The sequence below is a fragment of the Mobula hypostoma genome, chromosome 7 (genome assembly GCF_963921235.1).
Source record: "Mobula hypostoma chromosome 7, sMobHyp1.1, whole genome shotgun sequence".
Classification (NCBI taxonomy): Eukaryota; Metazoa; Chordata; class Chondrichthyes; order Myliobatiformes; family Myliobatidae; genus Mobula; species Mobula hypostoma.
Genome location: NC_086103.1, coordinates 19,332,650 through 19,356,732, shown reverse-complemented (window position 1 = coordinate 19,356,732; position 24,083 = coordinate 19,332,650). Strand labels below are relative to the sequence as shown.

At 41.5% G+C, this 24,083-nt stretch overlaps 1 protein-coding gene across 1 annotated transcript in view; it reads left to right on the top strand.

Annotated features, from left to right (window-relative positions):
- LOC134348859 (uncharacterized) overlaps nt 1-24,083 on the top strand; it is a 41,433-nt gene that overhangs the window by 8,127 nt on the left and 9,223 nt on the right. The window contains exons 2-8 of the mRNA XM_063052641.1: nt 10,311-10,652; nt 11,672-11,941; nt 13,399-13,737; nt 13,851-14,111; nt 18,543-18,638; nt 19,982-20,053; nt 23,549-23,602. Coding sequence (XP_062908711.1) covers nt 10,311-10,652; nt 11,672-11,941; nt 13,399-13,737; nt 13,851-14,111; nt 18,543-18,638; nt 19,982-20,053; nt 23,549-23,602 — 1,434 coding nt within the window. The remainder of the gene's footprint in view (nt 1-10,310; nt 10,653-11,671; nt 11,942-13,398; nt 13,738-13,850; nt 14,112-18,542; nt 18,639-19,981; nt 20,054-23,548; nt 23,603-24,083) is intronic.

Below are 24,083 nucleotides of genomic sequence, written 5' to 3'. Positions count from 1 at the left end.
AGGTTCTGCCCTTTAACTTAGCACCTAACTCCCTGAACTCCCTATGCAGAACCTGATCACTCATCCTCCCATGTTATTGGCACCTTCATGAACCACGACTTCTGGCCGTTCACCTTCCCTTTTAAGAATGCTGAGGACTCAATCTGAGAAAGACTGGACCCTGGCACCCAGGAGGCAGCATATTATCTCACCCATAGAACCTGCTGCCCGTTCCCCTATCACACAGCTTGCTTCTTCTTCCCCCTTCCTGTCTGAGTCACAGAGGCAGATTCAGTGCGAGAGCCCAGACCAATGTGTCTGTCCTCTTTTATGTCATCCACCCCTGACAATATCCAAAGTGATCTACCTGCTGTAGAGGAGGATGGCTATAAGGGTACACTGTTATGGCTCCTTAACCCCTTTGCCCTTCTTGACTGTCACACAGTTTTCTGTGTCCTATACTTTGGGTGTAACTACCTTTCTATAAGTTCTATCTATCACCACTTCAGCCTCTCGAATGATCCAAAGTCCATTCAGTTCTAGTTCCAACTCCTCAACACAGTTTGTCAGAAGCTGCAGCGGGATGCATTTTTCACAGTTGTAGTGTCAGGGATACTGGAGGCCCCCCTGCCTTCCCACATCCTGTGAGTAGAGCATTGCACTATCCTGCCTGTCCTCTCTACTGAGTTGAGCAAATGAAAAATGAGAAGAAAAAAACTTCAGCTTTCCCTTCCTTTACTTTCTGTGAGTCATCGTCACTCACTGAAGCTTGAAGACCACCGCTCAGTCAACTCATACGATGGCCACTGTGCTTGCCCCTGTCTTCCTTTAGTTAAACGCAAACAATGATTGACTGCAGGTGAAAGCACTATTACGCCTCCGCGAACAGCTCCCGCCTTTTATCCTCGGGCAGTGGACCTGGTTGAAGCCCCTTCCTGTTGATCAGGCATTTGTTGCACAAAGAGTTCCTCAAAAATAAAGGAAGGATGGTGATCCCCAAGGGGAGATAGCTTGTGGTCCATTAGTTCTGATGGCCCAGTATCATCTACACCAGGCAAGGAGATTGGCACACTCAGACTCAGACAGTCCAAAAATCTGTAATAGGTATGTTTTCAGAGCGACGTATTTATCATGCACAGGCAGGTCTTTCAGTATACATACCACTCTGGCTGTAGTGGAACTGCGAAGTGATGCTACGGTGGAGTAAAATTTGGTAATGTCCACAGTGATTTCATGCAGCGTGAACTGGGTTTCTGTCTGTGCCAACCACATGTTAACTGCTCCCAAAACTTGGGTAGCTTCAAAGCAACTGCATTGGTCAATATGTCATTGAGTAACTCTGGAATCGTCTTAGACTGTCAGGGTCATTAATGTAGGAATTTGCAAATAAAACTGGCAAGAGACATTTTATGAGCATAACAAAAGCCGCCGTCCTTTACTTCTATTGCAAACAAATCAAAAGCTGCCAGCTTATACCAGTGTTTCTCACCCAGGCTTTCACGAGAGGTCATGATTAAAAAAGTATCATTGTTTTTTGAACTTTGCGTGATGTGCGAGGCTAGCGGTTGTGGTGGAGAGCAGTGACTGAGCAGCCCCGTTGACAAAGTTATTAGACTCTCTCAGTTCAGTATGGTAGTGTGCAGTAGCACCGTGTTTATCCAGTAGTCCTCTCCCTCCTTCCTCTTACGCACCGCTGACTGACTTCTGGGAGCAAGTAAACCCAACTTGCGTAGCAGAAAATTGGAGGGAGCCTTTCAGTCTAGGGCCGGACCAGTCTGGTGATTTTTGAGGAGGAGACGTGAGATGGAAGAGGAGGATTCTAGGCCTAGGCCTACAACAATTCTGATAAGGTTTATGATGAAGAATTACAATCTTCTGAGTCATTTCACTGCACTAGTATAACAACTGACACAAAAAAGCCCACCTTTACAATGAAAGCTACTTATCAATGGGTTTTACATGGACTGGTGATTCAAGTTGTCTGAACCATTGTGCTCATCTGTGGCAAACAACTTACAAATGCAGCAATGGCACCAGTAAGTGAGGTGGTTCATTTCGGTGGGTCAAATATGATGGCAGAATATAGTATTAATGGTGAGACTCTTGGCAGTGTGGAGGATAAGAGGGATCTTGGAGTCCAAGTCCATAGGACACTCAAAGCAGCTGTGCAGGTTGACTCTCTGGTTAAGAAGGCATACGGTGTATTGGCCTTCTTCAATCGTGGAACTGAATTTAGGAGCCGAGAGGTAATGTTGCAGCTATATAGGACCCTGGTCAGACGCCACTTGGAGTACTGTGCTCAGTTTTGGTCGCCTCACTACAGGAAGGATGTGGAAGCCATAGAAAGGGTGCAGAGGAGATTTACAAGGATGTTGCCTGGATTGTGGAGCATGTCTTATGAGGATAGTTTGAGTGAACTCAGCCTTTTCTCCTTGGAGTGACGGAGGATAAGAGGTGACCTGATAGAGGTGTATAAGATGTCGAGAGGTATTGATTGTATGGATAGTCAGAGGGTTTTTCCCAGGGATGAAATGGTTGCCACAAGAGGACACAGGTTTAAAGTGCTGGGGAGTAGGTACAGAGGAGATGTTAGGGGTAAGTTTTTTACTCAGAGTTGTGAGTGTGTGGAATGGGCTGCCGGCAAAGGTGGTGGAGGCGGATACGATAGGGTCTTTTAAGAGACTTTTGAATAGGTACATGGAGCTTAGAAAAATAGAGGGCTATAGGTAAGCCTAGTAAGTTCTAGGGTAGGGGCATGATTGGTACAACTTTGTTGGCTGAAGTGCCTGTATTGTGCTGTAGGTTTTCTATGTTTCTACGTTTCAAAACTGAGAAGACATTTAACTGAAAATCACAGCCATATGACATGTAACATTTCTGATTATTTTAAATGAGTACTGGAATCTTAAAACACTAAAATTTCAGTCAGTAAGGTAGTAAAAGTGAATGGGAAGTTGGATAATTGGAAAACTTCAAAATCCAACAAGAAGGCAGCTAATAAAGCTATAAGAAGGGAAAAGATGAGGACAAACTAGCAGATAAGTCAAAGCAGGATACCAAAAGGTTTTCAGTTTTATAAAAATAAAGTGGAGGCGAGAGTTGATATTGGACCATTGGAAAATGATGCTGGTGAGGAAGTATTGGGTGGCAAAGAAATTTAGCATTAGTTTTCTCTGTGGAAGACACGAACAGTGTGCCAGAGGTCTTTGGGTGTCAAGGAGCAGGAGTGAGTGCCATTGCTATTTCAAAGCAAAACATGTTAGGCAATCTCAAAAGTCTTTCTTTTTCTTTTTAAATCTTATTAATTATTATTGAAAATCAACAACAGAGAAAAATACATCAATATAATCAAGACAACATATCCATATGTAGAGTAAGAGTTAAACTATCAACCAAGTGGAACAGTATATCAATAATAATAAAAACAACAAAATGTTAAAGCTTTTTATATGGAAAAAAGAAAGAAAGAAAAAAAAGAACCCGTACTAACTAAAACAGAAAAAAAAACCCTAATAACAAAAAAAATGGGAAAAAACCCATTTGGAGCACAAACCCAGAGCTATACGTCATACAAGCTTCCATAAAAAAAAAAGACATCAATCCGCCAGCCAAATCCATATACCCAAGCATCAGAAAAGGACCATCTTTATTAACTCAAATCAAATGATAATAACGGGCAAAAGAACCCCAGCTTTTCTCGAAGTCAAATCTACGATCAAAAGTTCGACTTCTAATTTTTTCCAAACTAAGACATAACATCACCTGAGAGAACCATTGTATCAAAGTGGGAGCAGAGGCATCTTTCCATTTTAACAAAATAGCCCTTCTAGCCAATAATGTGACAAATGCAATTACGTATTGGTCTGATATAGAAATACCGTGAATATGTTGAGGAATTATACCAAACAAAACTGTCAATTTATTAGATTTTAAATTGATTTTTAAAGCTTTAGAAATTGTGGAAAAAATAGATTTCCAAAATTGTTTCAATACAGAGCATGACCAAAACATATGTGTCAGTGTAGCTATCTCAGTTTTGCATCTATCACACTGACTATTTACATTAGGAAATATTTTAGACAATCTCTCCTTTGTCAAATAATAACAATATACAATTTTAAATTGAATTAGAGAATGACTGACACAAATCGAAGAAGAGTTAACCAGCTTCAGAATTCGCAACCAATCCTCTGTTATCAAGGTCATGTTAAGCTCTCTTTCCCAATCTTGCTTAATCTTAAGTAAAGGATAGTTATCCTGTTGTAATAGTAAATTATAAATTTTCCCAATAAAACCTTTCACTGAAGGGTTCATTTTTATAATAATGTCTAACAGGTAAGAGTCTTGTATATATGGAAAATTACTTAAATATTCTTGTAAGAAATGTCTGACCTGAAGATATTGCAAAAAATGTGAATATGAGAGAGAGTATTTAGTTACTAATTTTTCAAAGGACATCAATCAGCCTCCTTGAAACAAGTCCATAAAAGAAAAAAATTCCTTTATTCCTCCAAAGAGAAAAGGTAGGATCACTAAGTGAAGGTTTAAATAAATAGTTTTGATAAATTAAACTAAAAAGGTTGAATTTTTTAAGATTAAAAAACTTACGAAACTGGTACCAGATTCGTAATGATTGATTAATCATAGGATTTATATTTAGAATAGAAATTTTGGCTAATTGTACAGGTGAAGGAGCTCCTAATAACGAAGTTAAATGAAATTGTTTCAATTCCAGATCAACCCAAGTTGGTTGTTCCTTTTTATCGTTCCAATATAACCAAGAACACGCATAACGTATATTAACCGCCCAATAATACATTCTTAAATTAGGCCGTAGAAACTAGTGTACTTACTTCATTTTTCATCATATGAATCAGTTGAACAAGTCTCTGTAAGGCCCTGTCTTGACTTCAAGTGACAAGCTTCTTGGATTCAAAAGGAAATCAAATCTTTGGAAAAATCATGTTGCAAAAGGAAATCTTGAAATGCTTCCACTGCTTCCTGGGTTTGAAAGTGAGGAAGGATGTCAGAAAGTCTAAAGTCTTATTGACAACCACCTGGAAGAAATGCAGAACAAAATTGAACAGTACTTTTCCTCCCTTTCAACACAAGTGTATGACTAGATGAGGGACACTTTCTCCGAATCTTCTGCTCAGCCTGAGAACTTGTCTTTGGGAGAAGAGGAAGAACTTTGTGAGCTGCCGTCTCATTGTGCATTCAAGATGAGATTTACTGACCTGCTCCTGGACAAGTTCTGGATTTCTGTGAAAGAAGAATATCCAGCCATTTACAGGAAAACAATGAACATTTTGCTGCAGTTTTCAACTTCTTACATGTGTGAGCAAGCTTTTTCTTGCTGAATTAGCATCAAGAGCAAGGATAGAGATCATCTAATTTCAGTTGAAGGTGAAAACCATGTGTGGTCATCTCAAGTTCAACCCAGCATTGAATATAAAACACTCTGGTTTGCTTGGCTGTATAAGTCTAGGGGAGACACCCTCTGGCCCCGCAAACTCGCGAGCTTGAGGCGTGCTCGATCCCACCCCAAACCCCAGTTTGTGTGGGTGCTGTGTCATTTGTTACTCTGTTACAAATTAACGCCACAAAATAACAGATAGTATACTGCATATAATTAAAGGAAATATATTTCTGAGTATTAACTAAAGGGTTAGTAAAGAATTACAAAAGAAAATGGCCCATTCTAATTAAACAGTCAGGAACAGTCCAGGGCAAATATTGAGGAAGGCTGGCATCGACTGAAGCGACAGCAGCTGTGTCCAGTTCTGGTCGCCTCACTATAGAAAGGATGTGGAAGCATTGGAAAGGGTACAGAGGAGATTTACCAGGATGCTGCCTGGTTTAGAGAGTATGCATTATGATCGGAGATTAAGGGAGCTAGGGCTTTACTCTCTGGAGAGAAGGAGGATGAGAGGAAACATGATAGAGGTGTACAAGATAATAAGAGGAATAGATAGAGTGGATAGCCAGCGCCTCTTCCCCAGGGCACCACTGCTCAATACAAGAGGATACGGCTTTAAGGTAAGGGATGGGAGGTTCAAGGGGGATATTAGAGGAAGGTTTTTCACTCAGAGAGTAGTTGGTGCGTGGAATGCACTGCCCGAGTCACTGGTGGAGGCAGATACACTAGGTTAAGAGACTACTAGACAGGTATATGGAGGAATTAAAGGTGGGGGCTTATATGGGAGGCAGGGTTTGAGGGTTGGCACAACATTGTGGGCCGAAGGGCCTGTACTGTGCTGTACTATTCTATGTTCTATGGCTTTTGACACTTTGGCAATTGTGTGCACAGTTAAGTCACATTTGAAAGAGCTTGTTTCGTCTCATCAAATGCTCTGATCATGTCTGCAGACTACTGAAGAATGTGATTAGGGTCAGTGCCTTGAAGGGCACTATACAAGGGAAGCATAAATTCAGCAGCTTGCAGAATTAACTGGTGATAGGAGTTCACCATACCCAAACACTCTTATATTGCTTTGGTAGTGCAGGGCAGTAGAAACTCCATAATACTGGTGACATTTGATGGCTGGGGTCACGCCTTCTGCGGAGATGTGGTGGTTGAAAAAGTTGATAGTAGACAACCAGAACAGGCATTTGACGGGATCAATAATCACACAATGTTGGCTTAAGCACTTGAAAGGTGTGTGGAGATGTGATAAGTGTTTGGTTTTGGATGCGCTGGCGACAAGCATGTCGTCTCGCTAAACAAAAAGGAAATCTAAATCTTTTAACATAGAGTTCATCAGTCGCTGCATGTTTCAGCCCCAACAGCATGCACACAAACCCAAGGAGGCCAAACGGAGATATAGCTGCTGTTTTGGGAATTTTCTCACTTCACATAGGCACCTGATGGTAGCCCCTCAATAAGACCACTTTAGAAAATTTCATCTTTCTGGCTAAATGTGCTGAAAACCCTTGAGTATGTGGGTCTGGGTAATAATTGGGGTTGTGGCCTCATTAAGGAGGAGGTAATCCCTGCATGGACAGCAACCATCATCGGACTTAGCGACCAAGTGGGGGAGTGGTGGTGAAGCCCAAGGGCTATTCAACCTGAACACAAAGCCAAGCATTTCCATGTTTGCAAACACAGCTTTTGTGCTGGCCAGCTTTCCTGAGTCCAGTCTACACGGATGGGCCAGTTGTGGAAGTGTGCTGGTGGAACTTACTGGGGGTACAGGGTAATAACCAAAAGTCCTTTGTGTCCACAAACCACTAGTTCTTTAGATCTCCGAAGTCTTTTTGACATAGAAGATATCTGCGCCGAGCAGATATCTAGCAACTTTAGCCAAAACAAAGTCCCATATGTAGCACCATCCACTGAAGCAGAGTGTCACATGTCGTGTCCCACAAGTCCGGACCCTGCTGCTGTTGGCAGTCTCCATTGAGGATCAGTCACTCTCTGTTTTATGGATGACACTGGCAGCACACTCACTGGAGCGGCCCTGTCGCACAGGAAGCGTCGTTCTGGAAGGGTGTTTGTAATGAACAATATTCGACCCTGGCAGCTGGAACCCAGGGTGTTGACAGACCTCCGATGTCCCGATGTGCTGGCACTGTCGAAGCTGCATGGTGTTTGTGCCAAAGCGTGAATGGTAAAAGCATCGACCCGGTGATGTGTGTTTCGGAGCCACAGGAATGAAACTATTCGAGGCTGTGCTGACAGGGCTTACTGAGACAGGGAAAGGAGGAGGAACAACGTACCTCCGACTCAGACAGTCCAAAAGTCTGTAATCGGTGAATTTTCAGTGTGACATATTTATCGCGTGCAGGCAAGTCTACTAATAAACTCACCACTCTGGCTGCAGTAGAACAACTTAGTGATGCTATGATGTTGTAAAATTTGGTATTGTCAGCAGTGATTTCTCACAGTATGAATTGGCCTTGCACCCTTTCAAATCAGGCGGCAGTCTACTGCTCACAAAACACTGGCAGCTTCACAGTGGCTGTTTCGGTCAACAGGACATTGTCTGGAATTGTTTGAGAGCAGTGGGATGCCCAATGTAGGATTTTACACATAAAACAGGTAAGAGACATTTTACATGTTTATTTTAAAGCAGCAGCATTTTACTATCATTATGAACAAACTAAACACAGTCACAGAACCAGTGGATGTAGTATATTTGGATTTTCGAAAGGCTTTTAACAAGGTCCTACACAGGAGATTAGTGTGCAAACTTAAAGCACACGGTATTGGGGTAAGATATTGATGTGGATAGAGAATTGGTTGGCAGACAGGAAGCAAAGAGTGGGAATAAACGGGACCTTTTCAGAATGGCAGGCAGTGACTAGTGGGGTACCGCAAGGCTCAGTGCTGGGACCCCAGTTGTTTACAATATATACTAATGACTTAGATGAGGGAATTAAATGCAGCATCTCCAAGTTTGTGAATGACACGAAGCTGGGCGGCAGTGTTAGCTGTGAGGAGGATGCTAACAGGATGCAGGGTCACTTGGATAGGTTAGGTGAGTGGGCAAATTCATGGCAGATGCAATTTAATGTGGATAAATGTGAGGTTATCCACTTTGGTGGCAAAAACAGGAAAACAGATTATTATTTGATTGGTGGCCGATTAGGAAAAGGGGAGGTGCAACGAGACCTGTGTGTCATTATACACCAGTCATTGAAAGTGGGCATGCAGGTACAGCAGGCGGTGAAAAAGGCAAATGGTATGCTGGCATTCATAGCAAGAGGATTCGAGTACAGGAGCAGGGAGGTACTACTGCAGTTGTACAAGGCCTTGCTGAGACCACACCTTTTGTGTGCAATTTTGGTCCCCTAATCTGAGGAAAGACACCCTTGCCATAGAGGGAGTACAAAGAAGGTTCACCAGATTGATTCCTGGGATGGCAGGACTTTCATATGATGAAAGACTGGATCGACTAGGCTTATACTCATTGGAATTTAGGAGATTGGGGGGGATCTTATTGAAAGGTATAAAATCCTAAAGGGATTGGACAGGCTAGATGCAGGAAGATTGTTCCCGATGTTGGGGAAGTCCAGAACGAGGGGTCACAGTTTTGAGGATAAAGGGGAAGCCTTTTAGGACCGAGATGAGGAAAAACTTCTTCACACAGAGAGTGGTGAATCTGTGGAATTCTCTGCCACAGGAAACAGTTGAGGCCAGTTCATTGGCTATATTTAAGAGGGAGTTAGATATGGCACTTGTGGCTAAAGGGATCAGGGGGTATAGAGGGAAGGCTGGGGTGGGGTTCTGAGTTGGATGATCAGCCATGATCATACTGAATGACAGTGCAGGCTCAAAGGGCCGAATGGCCTACTCCTGCATCTACTTTCTAAGTCTCAACATCACCTTCTTGATATCAATATGCCCATGTGGGTGAGTCTGATATGTCAGAATGTACAGCTCACTATCACATTAAGAAACCCCTCCAAAGGGAAAACAAACACAGACTTGACCCCAGTATATCCATTGGCAATTCTCTTACCCTCCTGTCCACGGTAATACTGACCCCTGTAGATGAGCAGTATGTACAACCATTCACCCCTGCCCTTTACAACACCACGGACATGATCTGGAACATCCCTCAACCCGGCACCAGAGAGGCAATATACCATCCGAGTGACCCTATGGGCCTACAGAATCCCGTTTGTGTTCCTCTGATGAAGGAATCTCCTCTACACCTCTCTGCTCTTCTGAACCACAGCACCAGACTCAGTGAGAGAGGCCCGGTCACCATGGCTCCCTCTGATAGGTCAGTACCCTCAATAATAAGTATGTAAAGTTATACACATATTATAGAGGGGAACGGCCACAGGTGTACCCTGCACTGGCTGTGTATTTCCCCCCTTCTCCTGACAGTCACCCAGTTATCTGTCTCCTGCAAACTACGGACGACTACCCTCCCTATAAAATTTCTGCATCATCCCTTTTCAATGAAAGCTCTGTTCTGCTCTTAGTCGACAATTCAATGGATCTCTTGTACAATAAGATAGATTCTTGATCTCACAATCCACCTCATCATGGCATTGTAGTGTATTGCCAGTTTACACTACACTTTCTCGGTAACTGTAACAGTTTATTCTGCATTCTGTAATTGTTTTCCCAAGTACTGCCTCAATGTGCTGAAGAGATTAAATGAACTCTGGGGAGGGCTGATTAACAAAGATTTTCACATACCTTGTACGAATGACAATTATGAACCAACTTACCACTTTATTGTGTTTGTGGTTATGTTGTGATCAACTGATAAAAAAGTAATTCTGCACCAATGGAACACTAATACTGAATGAAGTAGAATTAAACATCTGTGATTTCATACTAAAGCACTTTCATTGTTTCTTTTTTTTTACAGAAAATCCCAATCATTTTTATATTTTCGGTAAGACGGATAACATTATGTTAACTGGACCAGACAATCCTGGAAATGGCCCTGTTGTGTGGGATTGGAGACCAAGCTTCACACAGGTCACCCAGCGACTTGTGACATTTTCTAAAGAAGGATCCAGAGGGTGGACCCCACAACTGGAAGCAAACTCCTCATTCCATGGCATCTTTCGTGAAATGGAGACTAACACTGATACTATTGACTTGACAATTTGGGATCCCACATTGAAATTTGCAGGATCTATCATCCTGGCGCAAACAGAACCGAGTTATGAAATCCTGAAGCAATACGAAATTTTTGGGATCAAAGGTAAGTGGGACTAAGATTTGAAAAGTTTGAAAAATTGTTTATTTTCATGATTTAAATAATTTCTGGGCCTGCCACCACTTTTGATAATGGCTTTATGCACACTGTATCATTGTACATGATGGGGTGGGGTCTTAATGAAGTGTGCCAGCAATCCAAAGATAGAGTCAAACTAGATTGGTACATGCCCAAACAACCGACTGAGCCGTATGTGTTTGGGATACGGCAAGATCACTTGAGTGAAAGCCACAGGATTTCAGGGAGAAGGTACCATTTCCGGATAGCAACATAGCTCAAGATTGATCCACGGTCACTGGAGCTGTGAAACAGCAGCACTAGCCTCTGTGTCAGGGCACCACCCCATGGTTGGCATCCACAGATAGTGTCCAAACTGTGTGACCCTAAGTTGAACCGTGACATTCCATCAGGTTCAGGAGGTGTGGTAAAGAGTTAATTCCCCCTGCTCTGTCTCACTGAATTTGGTGTAACCAGACTGAGAGTTTGTGTCCCCACTGTGTTATTCTGTGTCGGAGACCCAACACTCTTTCTGTTCTGTAGCAAGACACAAGTGCTGATCACAGTCACATCCTGAGGTCAGTTTGAATCCAATCATTGGATATGTTACTACTCACTCCACTCATTCAATACACCCACCAAATATTGAAAGGCTGATATAGATCAGATGTGCAGATGATGTTTACCATTGTGAGAGTCTCGGACCAGAGGGCACAGCCTCAGACTACACGAATATCCCATAGGACAGAGATGAGGAGGAATTTCTTTAGCCAGAGGATGCAGAAACTATGGAATTCATTGCCATGGGTGGTTGTGGAGTTCAAGTCATTAGATTAATTTAAAGCAGAGGTGAAGAGGTTCTTGATTCATAAGGGTGTGAAAGGTTACAAGGAAAAGGCAAGAGAAAAGGGTTGAGAAAGAAAATCAAATGGCAGAGCAGACACAAATGTCAGTATGGACTAATTCTGCTCCTGTGTCATTTTGTTTTATGTTTGTATTTCTCACAGTTGAGACGAGACCACAGAGGCCTGTGGAGGGCAGTGACATCACCCTCAGCTGTACCATCTCCAGACTCCTAGATACCGTTAGTCTCCACTGGAAACCAGTGGGCTCATCCCAGCAGAACAGGAGAAACACTGATCAGATCCGTCTGAATAACACTGTCTATCTGATGGTCCAACACGTTACAGTGGAGGATGGGGAGTTGTATCAGTGTGAAGTGCAGGAAAACGGAAACATTGTTCTCACAATCAAATCAGATTTTACTGTAGGCACAGGTAAGTGTTGTTACTTCATTGTAGGAATTGGGCTGGAATATATCTGTCTGGTAGGAGTTTGTTAAAAATAATACAGGAAGAGTTCATGGCCAGGTCTGTGTGGATACTCATCAGTATTGACCTTGCAGATGACATGGAAATTAGTGAATTTAGGCCAGAAAACAGTGATATCCTGATGCATATCAACAGTATGAAGGAGGAGACATTGGCAGTCTGTAAACTATGGAGTCGTACAGCATGGAAACAGGCTTTTCAACACAATTGGTCCATGCCGATCTAAGCTCGTCCCATTTGTGTAACATCTTGTTCAGCGTGGAAGAGTTGAACCGAAGGATCTGCTTCCCTGCCGTTTAACCCTGTGACTGAGATCTGGGAATTAGAGGACATTGAGGAAAATAAAACATAGATCAGGAGAAGCAAATCTGCGACGGGAACAATTTCAGTTTACATCATTACCAGTCACCTAAAGTAAATTAGTTATATTTGGATCATACCGATCATTCCAGTAGGTCATTCAAAATGTCAGCGCTACATTCTCCTGCCCTGAGATTAAAACCAATCATAATCACGGTTCGGTACTGTAATTGTTCAACTTGAGTGGTGGATATCAAAGTGTTACTCATGCCAAAGTGTTACAAGAAGCAAGAGTCCACATGACAACCACCAGTATTTCCTACTCACACTCAGCACTGGGTCCCGGTTCACACAGCAACACTGAACAACAAACCATTCTCTCTCTCACTGACCCTTCCCACCAAGTCTTTATTGTATTTGATGTGATTCTGGCTTCAGCGACCAGAATCAGGCTCATTTTGAGAGGTGTAGGATATAAAAGCAAGGATGTTAAGGCTTTATAAACATTATGCAGACTGTTCTTGGAGAGTGGTGAGCAGTTTTGGGCCTCTAATCTCAGAAAGGATGTTCTGGCTTTGGAGAGGGTCCAGAGGAGTGTCATGAGAATGACTCTGAGAACGAAAGGAATGAGAATGAGAATGTGGAGTATTTGATGGCTCGAAGCCTGTCCTCTCTGGAGTTTAGAAAAATGAGGGAGTTTTCATTGAAACATATCAAACATTGTAACAGAGTGGCTGTGGAGAGGATGTTTCTGATTTGTCAAGTCAAGACACAGAGGGCACAGCCTCAGAACAGAGCGTCATGCATTTAGGACGGAGACGAAGAGGAACCTTTTTAGCCAGAGGTTTGTGAATCTGTCGAATTAATTTAAAGTGGTGATTGATAAGTTCATAATTACTCAGGGCATCAAAGGTTAACAGGAGAAGACAGAAGAATGGATTTGAGAGGGATAATAAATCAGCCATGATGTAGTGATGGAGGAGACTCGATGGCTGAATGGCCCTAATGCTGCTCCTATGTCTGATGGTTTGATGGCGGCTTCTCATCACTTGCTTCGGAATGACATTGTAACATTTTAACGAGTTCTCCTCTTTTTCATGCAGGTCGACATAATAAACGTTACTCACTTTATCGCTCAGCAACGGATGACAGTGAATTCCACTTCCTCTGTTACAGTCGTTTTGTTCACAACAGTGCTGCCTGGACTTGGCTGTCACGTCTTCATCAAAATCTGAGGAAAACAATTGCAACAGCATTGAAATCTCAGCCCATGAGTGTCAATGAGAGTCACTTTGTGAATCGACTGATGTTCACAGAGACACGTTTTAATGGCAGGAATTTCAGTGTGAGGGTTTTTCCTGTGGTGTTTGAAGATGCAGGAGATTACACCTGTACTCTGGGATTAAGTGTATTTAGGACTATCACACTAATCACAGTTAAAGGTAGGAGACAGAATGTGTGACAACACATTTCCCAAAATCACAGCATTTTGCTTTTGTGCAGAATGTCGCTCCTGTTTTTAAAGAGACTAATAACGCTTTTCTTGTTTCCACAGTCACAGCTGAACTGTCTGATACGGTGACTGAGGGAGACACATTTACCCTGAGCTGCTCTGTGTCTGACGTCACTGCATCAACCAGACTGGTTTGGATCAACGGAGACGGTGAAACTGTTGGAGACAAAACACTGACTGGGGACGAGAAATCACTGAGTCTGATCATACAGAAAGCTGAGAGAGACAGAGGGAAATGGACGTGTGGTGTGTTTGATCAAGACAGGCTCCAACTTTCAGTACCATATAATCTGGAAGTCAGAGGTAAGTGTCTCGTGTTTTTCCCAATGTATTGAGTTTCATGATGAGGCTTGGTTCTTTTTGCCAGCGGTGAACTTTCATTTTCATACTGTGTGGGAGATCCCAGGGAGGTGAAGCTTAGAATTACAGTACTATGCAAATGTCTTCAGCTGTATATATACTGAATAGCTTGGATGCCTAAGACTTTCGCACAATGTGGAGAGGAGAGGAAGTTTATCGTTGCGACAGGGAGTAAAGGATTTTGGGATTGGACAGGGTGGAACGCAGCAGGAGGGGTGTGGGACTGGTGCCAGAGAAGGAGTGCTGAGGCGGGGGAAGATGTGGGTGCAGACACACCAAGGCTTGAGACACCAGGCAAGGACATGTGATTCTAAACACTTGGTTTCTTGATCATTATAGAATGTTTTTCTGGTGCTTCACGCTCCTTCCCCTCTCTCTGCATCTTTTCCCAAGCATGATTTCCCACTCTCGGTCCACAATAGAGACCCATATCAGAATCTGATTCATCTTTACTCACATTCCTCATGAAATATGTATTTTTTTGCAGCAGAGTCAGTGCAATACATAAATTACTACAGTAGAAAGCTAAAGTCTTTGGCACCCCAGCTATATACATGTGGTATTAAATGCAGCTTTGTATATGTGTGACAGTATCAGAATTTATTTCAATGGAATTAATTGGAGTATTCTAGCATTGCAACGTCAAAATTAACTAGTTTGTAGAAGCGGATTATCAGTCTGAGGATTCACATTCACATCCAATGGGTGTTCTGGAATACAAACTCAGTTACTATTCTGTTTTGAATGGGCGTTCAGTGTCTGTATGTGGTGAGCCTGTCACAGAACACCAGCAAGCCTAGATCAATCCTAAAGTTCTCCCTGTGACTGTGAGGGGTTTTCAGCATCACAGTGGTATGCAGGTCGAAAGGCCGATTTGCCTCTGTAAGTGACAATTTTTATCGATGACTGATGGGAGTATTGACAGGACATGTTAATGGGCAGGTGAGGTAGGATAGGGTACTGGGGACTATTTTCTAAATGGGGAGAAAATCCAAGAACCTGAGATGCAGAGGGACTTGGGAATCCTTGTACAGAACATCCTGAAAATTAACTTGCAGGTTGAGTCGGTGGTGAGGAAGGTAAATGCAATGTTAGCATTCATTTCAAGAGGTCTCGAATACAAGAGCAAGAATGTGATGCTGAGGCTTTATAATGCACTGGTGAGGCCTCACCTTCAGTATTGTGAATAGCTTTGGGCCCCTCATCTTAGAAAAGATAAGCTGGTTCAGAAGAATAAACTCCCCCCTCTCTATGTAAAGTCCAACAATATGGCATATTTTCAACAGACCAAAACAAAATAAAGGCATAAACACATTCCAGACAAGTCAAGGAAATGATATTAGAGAAGCACAGATCTGGGAAAGGCCATCTCAAAGGCTCTGAACATACCATGGAGCTCAGAATGGTCCATTATGAAACCAAGACCACACTGTGTAGGTCAAACTGACCCTCTAATCTTCGTTGCCAGAGAAGAATGTCACTTGTAAGAGAGGCTACTGTGATGCCAACGTTATTCTGAGTGAGCTGCAGTGGTCTGTGGCTGAATTGTAGATGAAGTTCATGGCTCCACAATCTGAGGCCTTGCACAAAAATCTCTATTTATGGAAGAGGACTAAGGAAGAAGCCCCGGCGAAAAGTAATACAATATCCTTTCCCATAAAGACTTTGCAAAGTATCGCACAGACGATACTGTTAAGATGTGGAAGAAGCTCTTGTGGTCAGCTGAGATTCAACACAAAGTGGTATATGTGGCCTAAAACTGATACTGCACATCAGCCAGGGAACACCACCCTAGTGTGACGTATAATGGAGTTAGCATCATGCTCTGGGGATGCTTTTCTGCTGCAGGGACTGGAAATCTGGTCAGGATTGATGAGAAAATGAATGCTGCGGAATGTAGAGAGATCCTGGATAAATACCTGCTAGTCTCTGCCAGAAAGCTTAAACTGGAGAGGAAGTTCATCTTTCAGCTGGACAATGACCCATAGCACACTGCCAGACAACCATGGAGTGGTTTCAAATGAAGAAAATTTATGTCCTTGAGCAGCCTGGTCAGAGTCCTGACTTTAACTCAATCGAACATCTCTGGCAACACCTCAAGATTGTTGTTCACCACTGCTCTCCAACTGACCTGGAGTAGCTTAAGCAATTTTGCAAAGAGGAATGGGCAAATCTTATTCCATCATATTCTGCAAAACTAATAGAGACTTGTCCAAAAAGACTACTGGCCGTAATAGCTGCGAGAGGTGGTACTGAGCAAAGGGGAAGAAATACTTTTTTACTTCTGACATTCCAGTTTTCAATTTGCAGTTTTTCAGGCTTTAAATTTTAACTGTTGTTTGGGCTCTACTCTGAAAAAAAGGAGCATGTTACTCACAAATAAAGATTTCTCAGTTAAATTGATCAAAATCCCCTGGTTTTAATACTCACAAAAGGTTGTGGGTTATATACTGTTACAAGGCACTGTATATGTATTTCTACACCCATTAATTGCCATGAAATCAAGGGCCTTCTCCCCTTTATTATCCCATAGGTCTATTTCAATGAGTTCCATATTCCTTGAGACATCTGTCCCTGAAAATTCATTCAAAGCCATGTGTTCTGAGAAAACATAATATATCTTATTGGCTCCAAATATGTTACTAGGGTTCTTCATCTGTGTGTTTCTGCATGACCAACCCCAGATCTCTAGCTACCATGGAGTTGCTGCAAGGGCTGAATAATCTCTTCTCATTAAAAGAATATGACATTCTCATTCAGGAACATTACAATAAACTGTTTGTTCCTTTGGACTGTGGTAGGAAAACCTACATGGTAACGGGGAAAACATACAAACTCCCTGCAGGCAGCAGTGCGGATAGGACCTGGTCGCCTGAATATTAAAGCATTGAGCTAACCATAATGCTACCATTCCACTAGTCAATATCATTGAAGTATAAGATCAATAAAGTATAAGATCTTACTTTTGTGTACAACTCTCTTTGCAGTGAATGAAACATTTGTTAACTCCAGATCTCCAGATTCCTCGGTTTCTCAAAGCTCTGCAATCTCTCACCATTTAAATGACAAGCTTTTTTTCCTCTAATTTACTCAGCCAGACTCCACCACCAACATCTTTCTCACTAAGAATGACTAGAGTACATGTGAACTGCTCCACTAGCATGTTTCCCCTTTAAATTGCATGCTGTCCTGATTTGGCCTTGCAATGACACCACATTCTGCAAAATATTTTTTTAGAAAATAGATCTGTACATTTTTAGGCTGTGATCAAGTGATGGAACGTGAGTGAAATAGGTGACTTTTTTCCAACAAACACAAACACAATGGCTCAATGCCCTCTTGTGTAGTAAATTTTATATCATCCATGAAATTTATAACATGACACAAAGGCAATATCTTCCCTACATCGTTTAGTTTTCACTGAAATAGTAATTATTTCAGTGTCAGTCTAGAACAGAGGTTCCCAACTTTTTTATGCCATTGACCTCTACCATTAACAGAGGTTGGGAATCCCTGCTCGAGACAATGAGCAATATACACTCAGTGTCCACTTTTTTATGTACCCCTGCTCATCTAATATCTAATCAGCCAATCCTACCGCAGGAATTCAATGTATAAAATCATTGACAAGGCCAAATGTTCATTTGCTGTTGAGATCAAACATCTGAACGGGGAAGAAATGTAATCTAAGTGACTTTGATCATGGAGTAACTGTTGGTGCCATGCAGGGTAGTTTGAGTATCTCAGAAACACCTGATGTATGATTTTCACACACAATGCTTTCTAGAGTTAGCAGAGAGCGGTTTGAGGGAGAAAAAAATCCAGTGAGTAGCAGTTCTGAAAACGCCTTGTTAATGGGAGAGGTCAGAAGAGAATGGGCAGACTGGTTCAAGCTGACAAGAGGGCGACAGTAACTCAAAAAAAACACACATTACAGCAGTAGTGTGCAGAAAAGCATCTGTGAGCACAAAACATGTCGAACCTGCTAGTGGATGGGCTACTGCAGCAGAAGATCACAGGCATGCTCTCAGTACCTACATTATTTGGTACAGGAGGCAGCTAATAAAATGGAGTTTCTGACTGTTGTATGGCAAAAAGTGTTACAGCTGAATCAGATTCTTTATTGATCAGCCAACTCTACATATCTGCCAGATGGAATCTTTGAGTTGATACCATGAATGAAATCCCTGTGTGATTTTTTTTGCTCTATCTCTGTCAGAAGAGTCATTTATAATACTGCAGTCTTCCTGATTGGTTAATTTGGATTAGGACTCCAATGAAAAAGCATTTGGTCTTTCAGGGATATTTTAAAAAGTGTTTAATTACTGTACATGCATAATCTAAAGGTGAAATTTGTGCATACTCTTCTGCCAGTTAACTACACCAATATTGTTATTATTGGAAGTCTGGTTCTTCTGCTCATCATTATCCTGGGACTGGTGCTGTGTTTGAAGAAGTGCAAGAGAAAAGGTGAGATGCATGACAAAAATCTTAATTTAAGCGAAAATCCAAAACAAAATTACTATTGAGGATTTTATCTTAGATGCATTTGCCAGCAGCCTGTTAAATATTGTTTGCATGTCATCGCCTCATGTGATATTTTTAAGTAATTGATCATGCTTTAAAATCTAGCATTGGTACGGGGGGGGGGGTTATGGTGAGTCTTTAGTATTGATTTGTGGTGAGAAATGTGGTAGCTGCGGTTCTACCGATAGTTAGGACAATCGCTTTCACTCTACGTTCGGAACATAGTATATGTGATGAATGTTTAATTTGCTGGTAATTTGATGCTGGTGATGGGTAATGATCTTCAAGGTCAAGCTTATTGTCATTCAACCGTACACACGTATACAGCTAAGCGAAACAACTTTCCTCAGGGACCTAGGTGTAATTAGCCATGTAACCGACATATGGAGCATAATACAGGAAAACAGAGACTAGCTACTTAGAGAGGAGAATATTTAGATGGAGTGATACTAAGAAATTTTGTGAGAAAAAGGGGCCTATAGTGCTAAATACAAAGAGTTTGCATGCAATGCAGCAAGTAATTAGGAAAGTCCTCAGAGGTATTCTATTAGGTACATACATATACCTGCTCATTATTGAAAATATCTAATCAACCAATCATGTGTCAGAAACTCAATGCATAAAAGCATACAGACGTTGCCAAGGGGCTCAATTGTTGTTCAAACCAAACATTAGAATGGGGAAGAAATGCAATCTAAGTAACTTTGACTGTGAAATGATTGTTGGTGCCAGACAGGGTGGTTTGAGTATCTTAGAAATTACTGATCTCCTGAGATGGTCACACACACCGGTCTCTAGAGTTTATAGAAAATGTTGTAAAAAACAAAAAAAAAAATCCCGTGAGTGGCAGTTCTGAAAATGCCTTGTCAATGAGAGAGAACAGAAGAGAATGGCCAGAGTGGATCAACACGACAGGAAGCTGACAGTAACTCAAATAACCACACATTAGAGTGGTGGTGTACAGAGGAGCATCTCTGAATAAACAATAAATCAGAAGTTGAAGTGGGTGGTCTACAGCAGCAGAAGACAATGAACATGCACTCAGTGGCCATTTTATTGGGTTCAGGAGATTCCCAATAAAGTGTCCACTGGGTAGATGTCACAAATGAAGCTAGATTCTCTCTACAATGAGTATTGCTTTTACATAGGATAGTTTTCTCTGATGGATGAGACACATTCCTACTCATTCTTGTTGCTTTCTATAGCCATTGAGTACTTTTTGTCTATATATTTAGAGATAATGTTTTAAAATTAATCTGAATTAGAAAAAATTGTGTATATTCCAGATCAGACACCTGCAACTGAGACCAGTCATGTTGCTGAATATAGGTCTGTCGATATGAAGTCAAAGCAAGAAGGTAAGGAGATGAATCCAGTTATACACCTCTCTATGCAAGTTTTTTTTTGCTTGCTCACCACTGTGTCTGACTAGCAACAAAGTTGTTCTTGGCAAGCGGTTAAAGTTCCTGGACTTCATGCATCATCATTCCTGAGGCCAGACATGGTCATTCCGTCAGAAACCTCAAAGCAGGCGGTCATGGCAGAAGCGAAAGTTCCTTGGGAAGAACAGATTCAGAATCAGAATCAGGTTTATTATCATCGGCATGTGACGTGAAATGTGTTAACTTAGCAGCAGCAGTTCAAAGCAATACATAATCTAGCAGAGAGAAAAAAAATAAAACAAAACAATAAAAAAGTAAATCAATTATGTATATTTAATAGATTTAAAAGAGTGAGCAAAAACAGAAATACTGTATATTAAAAAAAGTGCGGTAGTGTCCAAAGCTTCAATGTCCATTTAGGAATCAGACAGCAGAGGGGAAGAAACTGTTCCTGAATCGCTGAGTGTGTGCCTTCAGGCTTCTGCACCTCCTACCTGATGGTAACAGTGAGAAAAGGGCATGCTCTGGGTGCTGGAAGTCCTTAATAATGGACGCTGCCTTTCTGAGACACCGCTCCTTGAAGATGTCCTGGGTACTTTGTAGACTAGTACCCAAGATGGAGCTGACTAGATTTATAACCTTCTTCAGCTTCTTTCGGTCCTGTCTAGTAGCCTCTCCATACCAGACAGTGATGTGGCCTGTCAGAATGCTCTCCATGGTACAACTAAAGAAGTTTTTGAGTGTATTTGTTAACATGCCAAATCTCTTCAAACTCCTAATAAAGTATAGCCGCTGTCTTGCCTTCTTTATAACTACATCGATATGTTGGGACTGGCTTAGATCCTCAGAGATCTTGACATTAAGGAACCTGAAGCTGCTCACTCTCTCCACTTCTGATCCCTCTATGAGGATGGGTATGTGTTCCTTCATCTTACCCTTCCTGAAGTCCACAATCAGCTCTTTAGTCTTACTGACGTTGAGTGCCAGGTTGTTGCTGTGGCACCATTCCACTAGTTGGCATATCTCACTCCTGTACGCCCTCTTGTCACCTCTTGAGCTTCTACCAACAATGGTTGTAACGTCAGCAAATTTGTAGATGGTATTTGAGCTATGCTAAACCACACAGTCATGTGTATACGGAGAGTAGAGCAATGGGCTAAGCTCACACTCCTGAGGTGCACTAGTGTTGATCGTCAGCGAGGAGGATATGTTATCACCAATCCGCACAGACTGTGGACTTCCAGTTAGGAAGTCAGGGATCCAATTGCAGACATAGGTACAGAGGCCAAGGTTCTGCAATTTCCCAATCAGGATTGTGGGAATAATGGTATTAAATGCTAGCTCTGGTCGATGAACAGCATCCTGACATAGGTGTATGTGTTGTCCGAGTTGTCTAAAGCCCTGTGGAGAGCCATTGAGATTGCTTCTGCGTTGAACTATTATAGCGATAGGCAAATTTCAATGGGTCCAGGCCTTTGCTGAGACAGGAGTTCCGTCTAGTCGTAAACAACCTCTCAAAGCATTTCATCACTGTTAATGTCAGTGCTACCGGGCAATAGTCATTAAGGCAGTTCACGTTATTCTTCTTAGGCACTGGTATGATTGTTGCCTTTTTGAAGCAAGTGGTAACTTCTGCCCGTAGCAGCGAGAGGTTGAGGATGATTTTGAGCGTATGAAAGTCAACCCAGCATCAGCAGGTAGAGCAGTGCGAGAGACAGACTGGACCACACAGTGCAAGCTTATAGAGGTGGAATGTTGAGGTTTTGCTGGCTGCTTGCTGTGCAGAACCTCCTCTCTCCTGGGCAATACAGGGGCCGCAAAGAGAAGAACCATCAGCACCATAACAGAGGCTGCTGAAGAAGCCTCAAGTTGGCTCTGGATCAAGAGGTGTAACTCGTGGACCAATGCTTCTGGGAAACAAGCCAGGGCCTGATCCATCCTGGCCGGGTTGCCTGGGCGAGAGTGTCTGATGTTGAAAGACCCAGAACACCCAATGACCCCAGGTTACATCACATGTATCTCAGCATTTTTAAAATAAAGACTGCCATATTTCACAGAGCTGAAGTTTCTGTAGGTAATTTCACATTTCGTACTGGAAACCCTATATATTTGTCATGAAGTCTGAACAATCGTAGGTAAAGTTTGATTTTGTAAAGCTGTATGATCATATGTTATACTAATAGTCTCCAGTTTTGATCTTTTTCAGAAGTACATTATCCAAGCAAAACCTTACAGAATGTTAAAAATCGTTATTGGCCTCTCACTACTTATTATTCATTTACACATTCCAGTATTTTGCATCATTTCTTAAAAATATCACCCCATATTTCTGAAATCATCCTTACAAAATTTTGTATCTTCTCCATTTGCTTTTCTAATACAATGTCTGAATGTGGTCAAACTAACATTTGGTGAAAGTTCACTTCCTCTCAACAATATTTTCATTGTCCTTATTAGGTTGTGACCCTACCTTTAGTGAGTTACGTATTTAGTTCCTGGACTCCTTTGATTATTTTTTAATTGCATTCAAAATTTTCTTTACCAAACAATAATATCTTACATTTATAATTGACAACAGAACGTCGACACTGATAATTCTATTCTGAAGTTTCTTGAGACTTCCTGCAAACTTCCTCAGTCATGACAGTTCCTTCACCTGCACCAAAGGCCTGAATTAGATGGCCTTTCAGATGTTCCTCTACTCTCCCAAGGTCAGATTGTTGTAAATTTGTTTGGTGTCTGCTTTTGCCTTACATTCTCAAATTGCTGCTACTCAGCTGCAACAGTACAAATTATTGATACTTCACAATCTTGATATTTCACATTCTCCAGTCATTTGTAGATAGGAAAATGAATAAATTATGTCTGAAGGAGTAAGTGTGGATGTCAGGAGCACACTTGACTTTGAGACTTCACATAATCATTTAGCTTCCCATCACTATTCAGGCTGAAGGGATAAAGCACTTTGGGTTACAAGCCAGAAAACTCTTGGTGTTTGTAGAAACACAGCATGATGACACATTGCAGAGATGGGAGTAAAGAGAAATATACTGGAAAAGAAAATGCAATTAATTGCATTTTTCTTATTCTAAGTTAGTTAAGTAAAGGAGGAAGAGCCCATTTGACAATAGTATAATTTTGAAAATAGAAATCAGGCTTCAAGGCCCACTTTGGCCTTCATTGTGTTCTTTTCATTGACAAAACAGTTAGAGAGAGGAATATGAAAAAGTGTTACCTTTCAGCTGAGACCTGCTTTTGTTCAATTAATGCTATGATTGTATTGATTGAGGGAAACCAGCAGAGCAGACGGGTGAAAACTCCTCACTAAACTGTTAACACAACTACAGATTGAGTATTTATTTGATTTTCTATTTTTAGAAGCATGAATAATGTTTGTTTGTCTGACATTAACATTTACATTTTAAGTGCAATGTATGCATTACGTAAATTTTATATTACTTGTCTCTGCAGACACAGAGGAAGCTATTCATTATGGGGATATAAATTTTAAAAATAAAACATCAGGTAATGAAAACTTTTTTTTCACGTTTCTCTTTCATTTTTGCTTTATCTTTCCAGACAGTTAGTGCTAGGCAAGAAAATTCATTGCTGTTAGTCTCCTTTGAGCAGTTTAGAAGACCCTGCTGTAAAACACCTCACTATGTACCTCATCAGGAAATTAGCAGCACAGGCACAATCAGTTACACATGTTTCTCTGAGTTAGACGATCATTGGTTTAATCCCTTTAAGAATAATAAAACATAGGAAACTGTTATAATGGCCAAAAGTGCTGGGTTTCAGATAAAATCTTAAACCAAGACACTGTTTATATGCTCATGTGATCACAAAGCTCATTTACTAATTTTCCTTTTGATAAATACACTCATTTGCATGCATAAATAGAAACACAATATGGAATTTGAAAGAAGTACTGTACACTAATGTTCCCTCTAATTTTTAGTAGTCAGTGTGATCAAAAATCTTATGTTATGCAATTTCTTTTCTG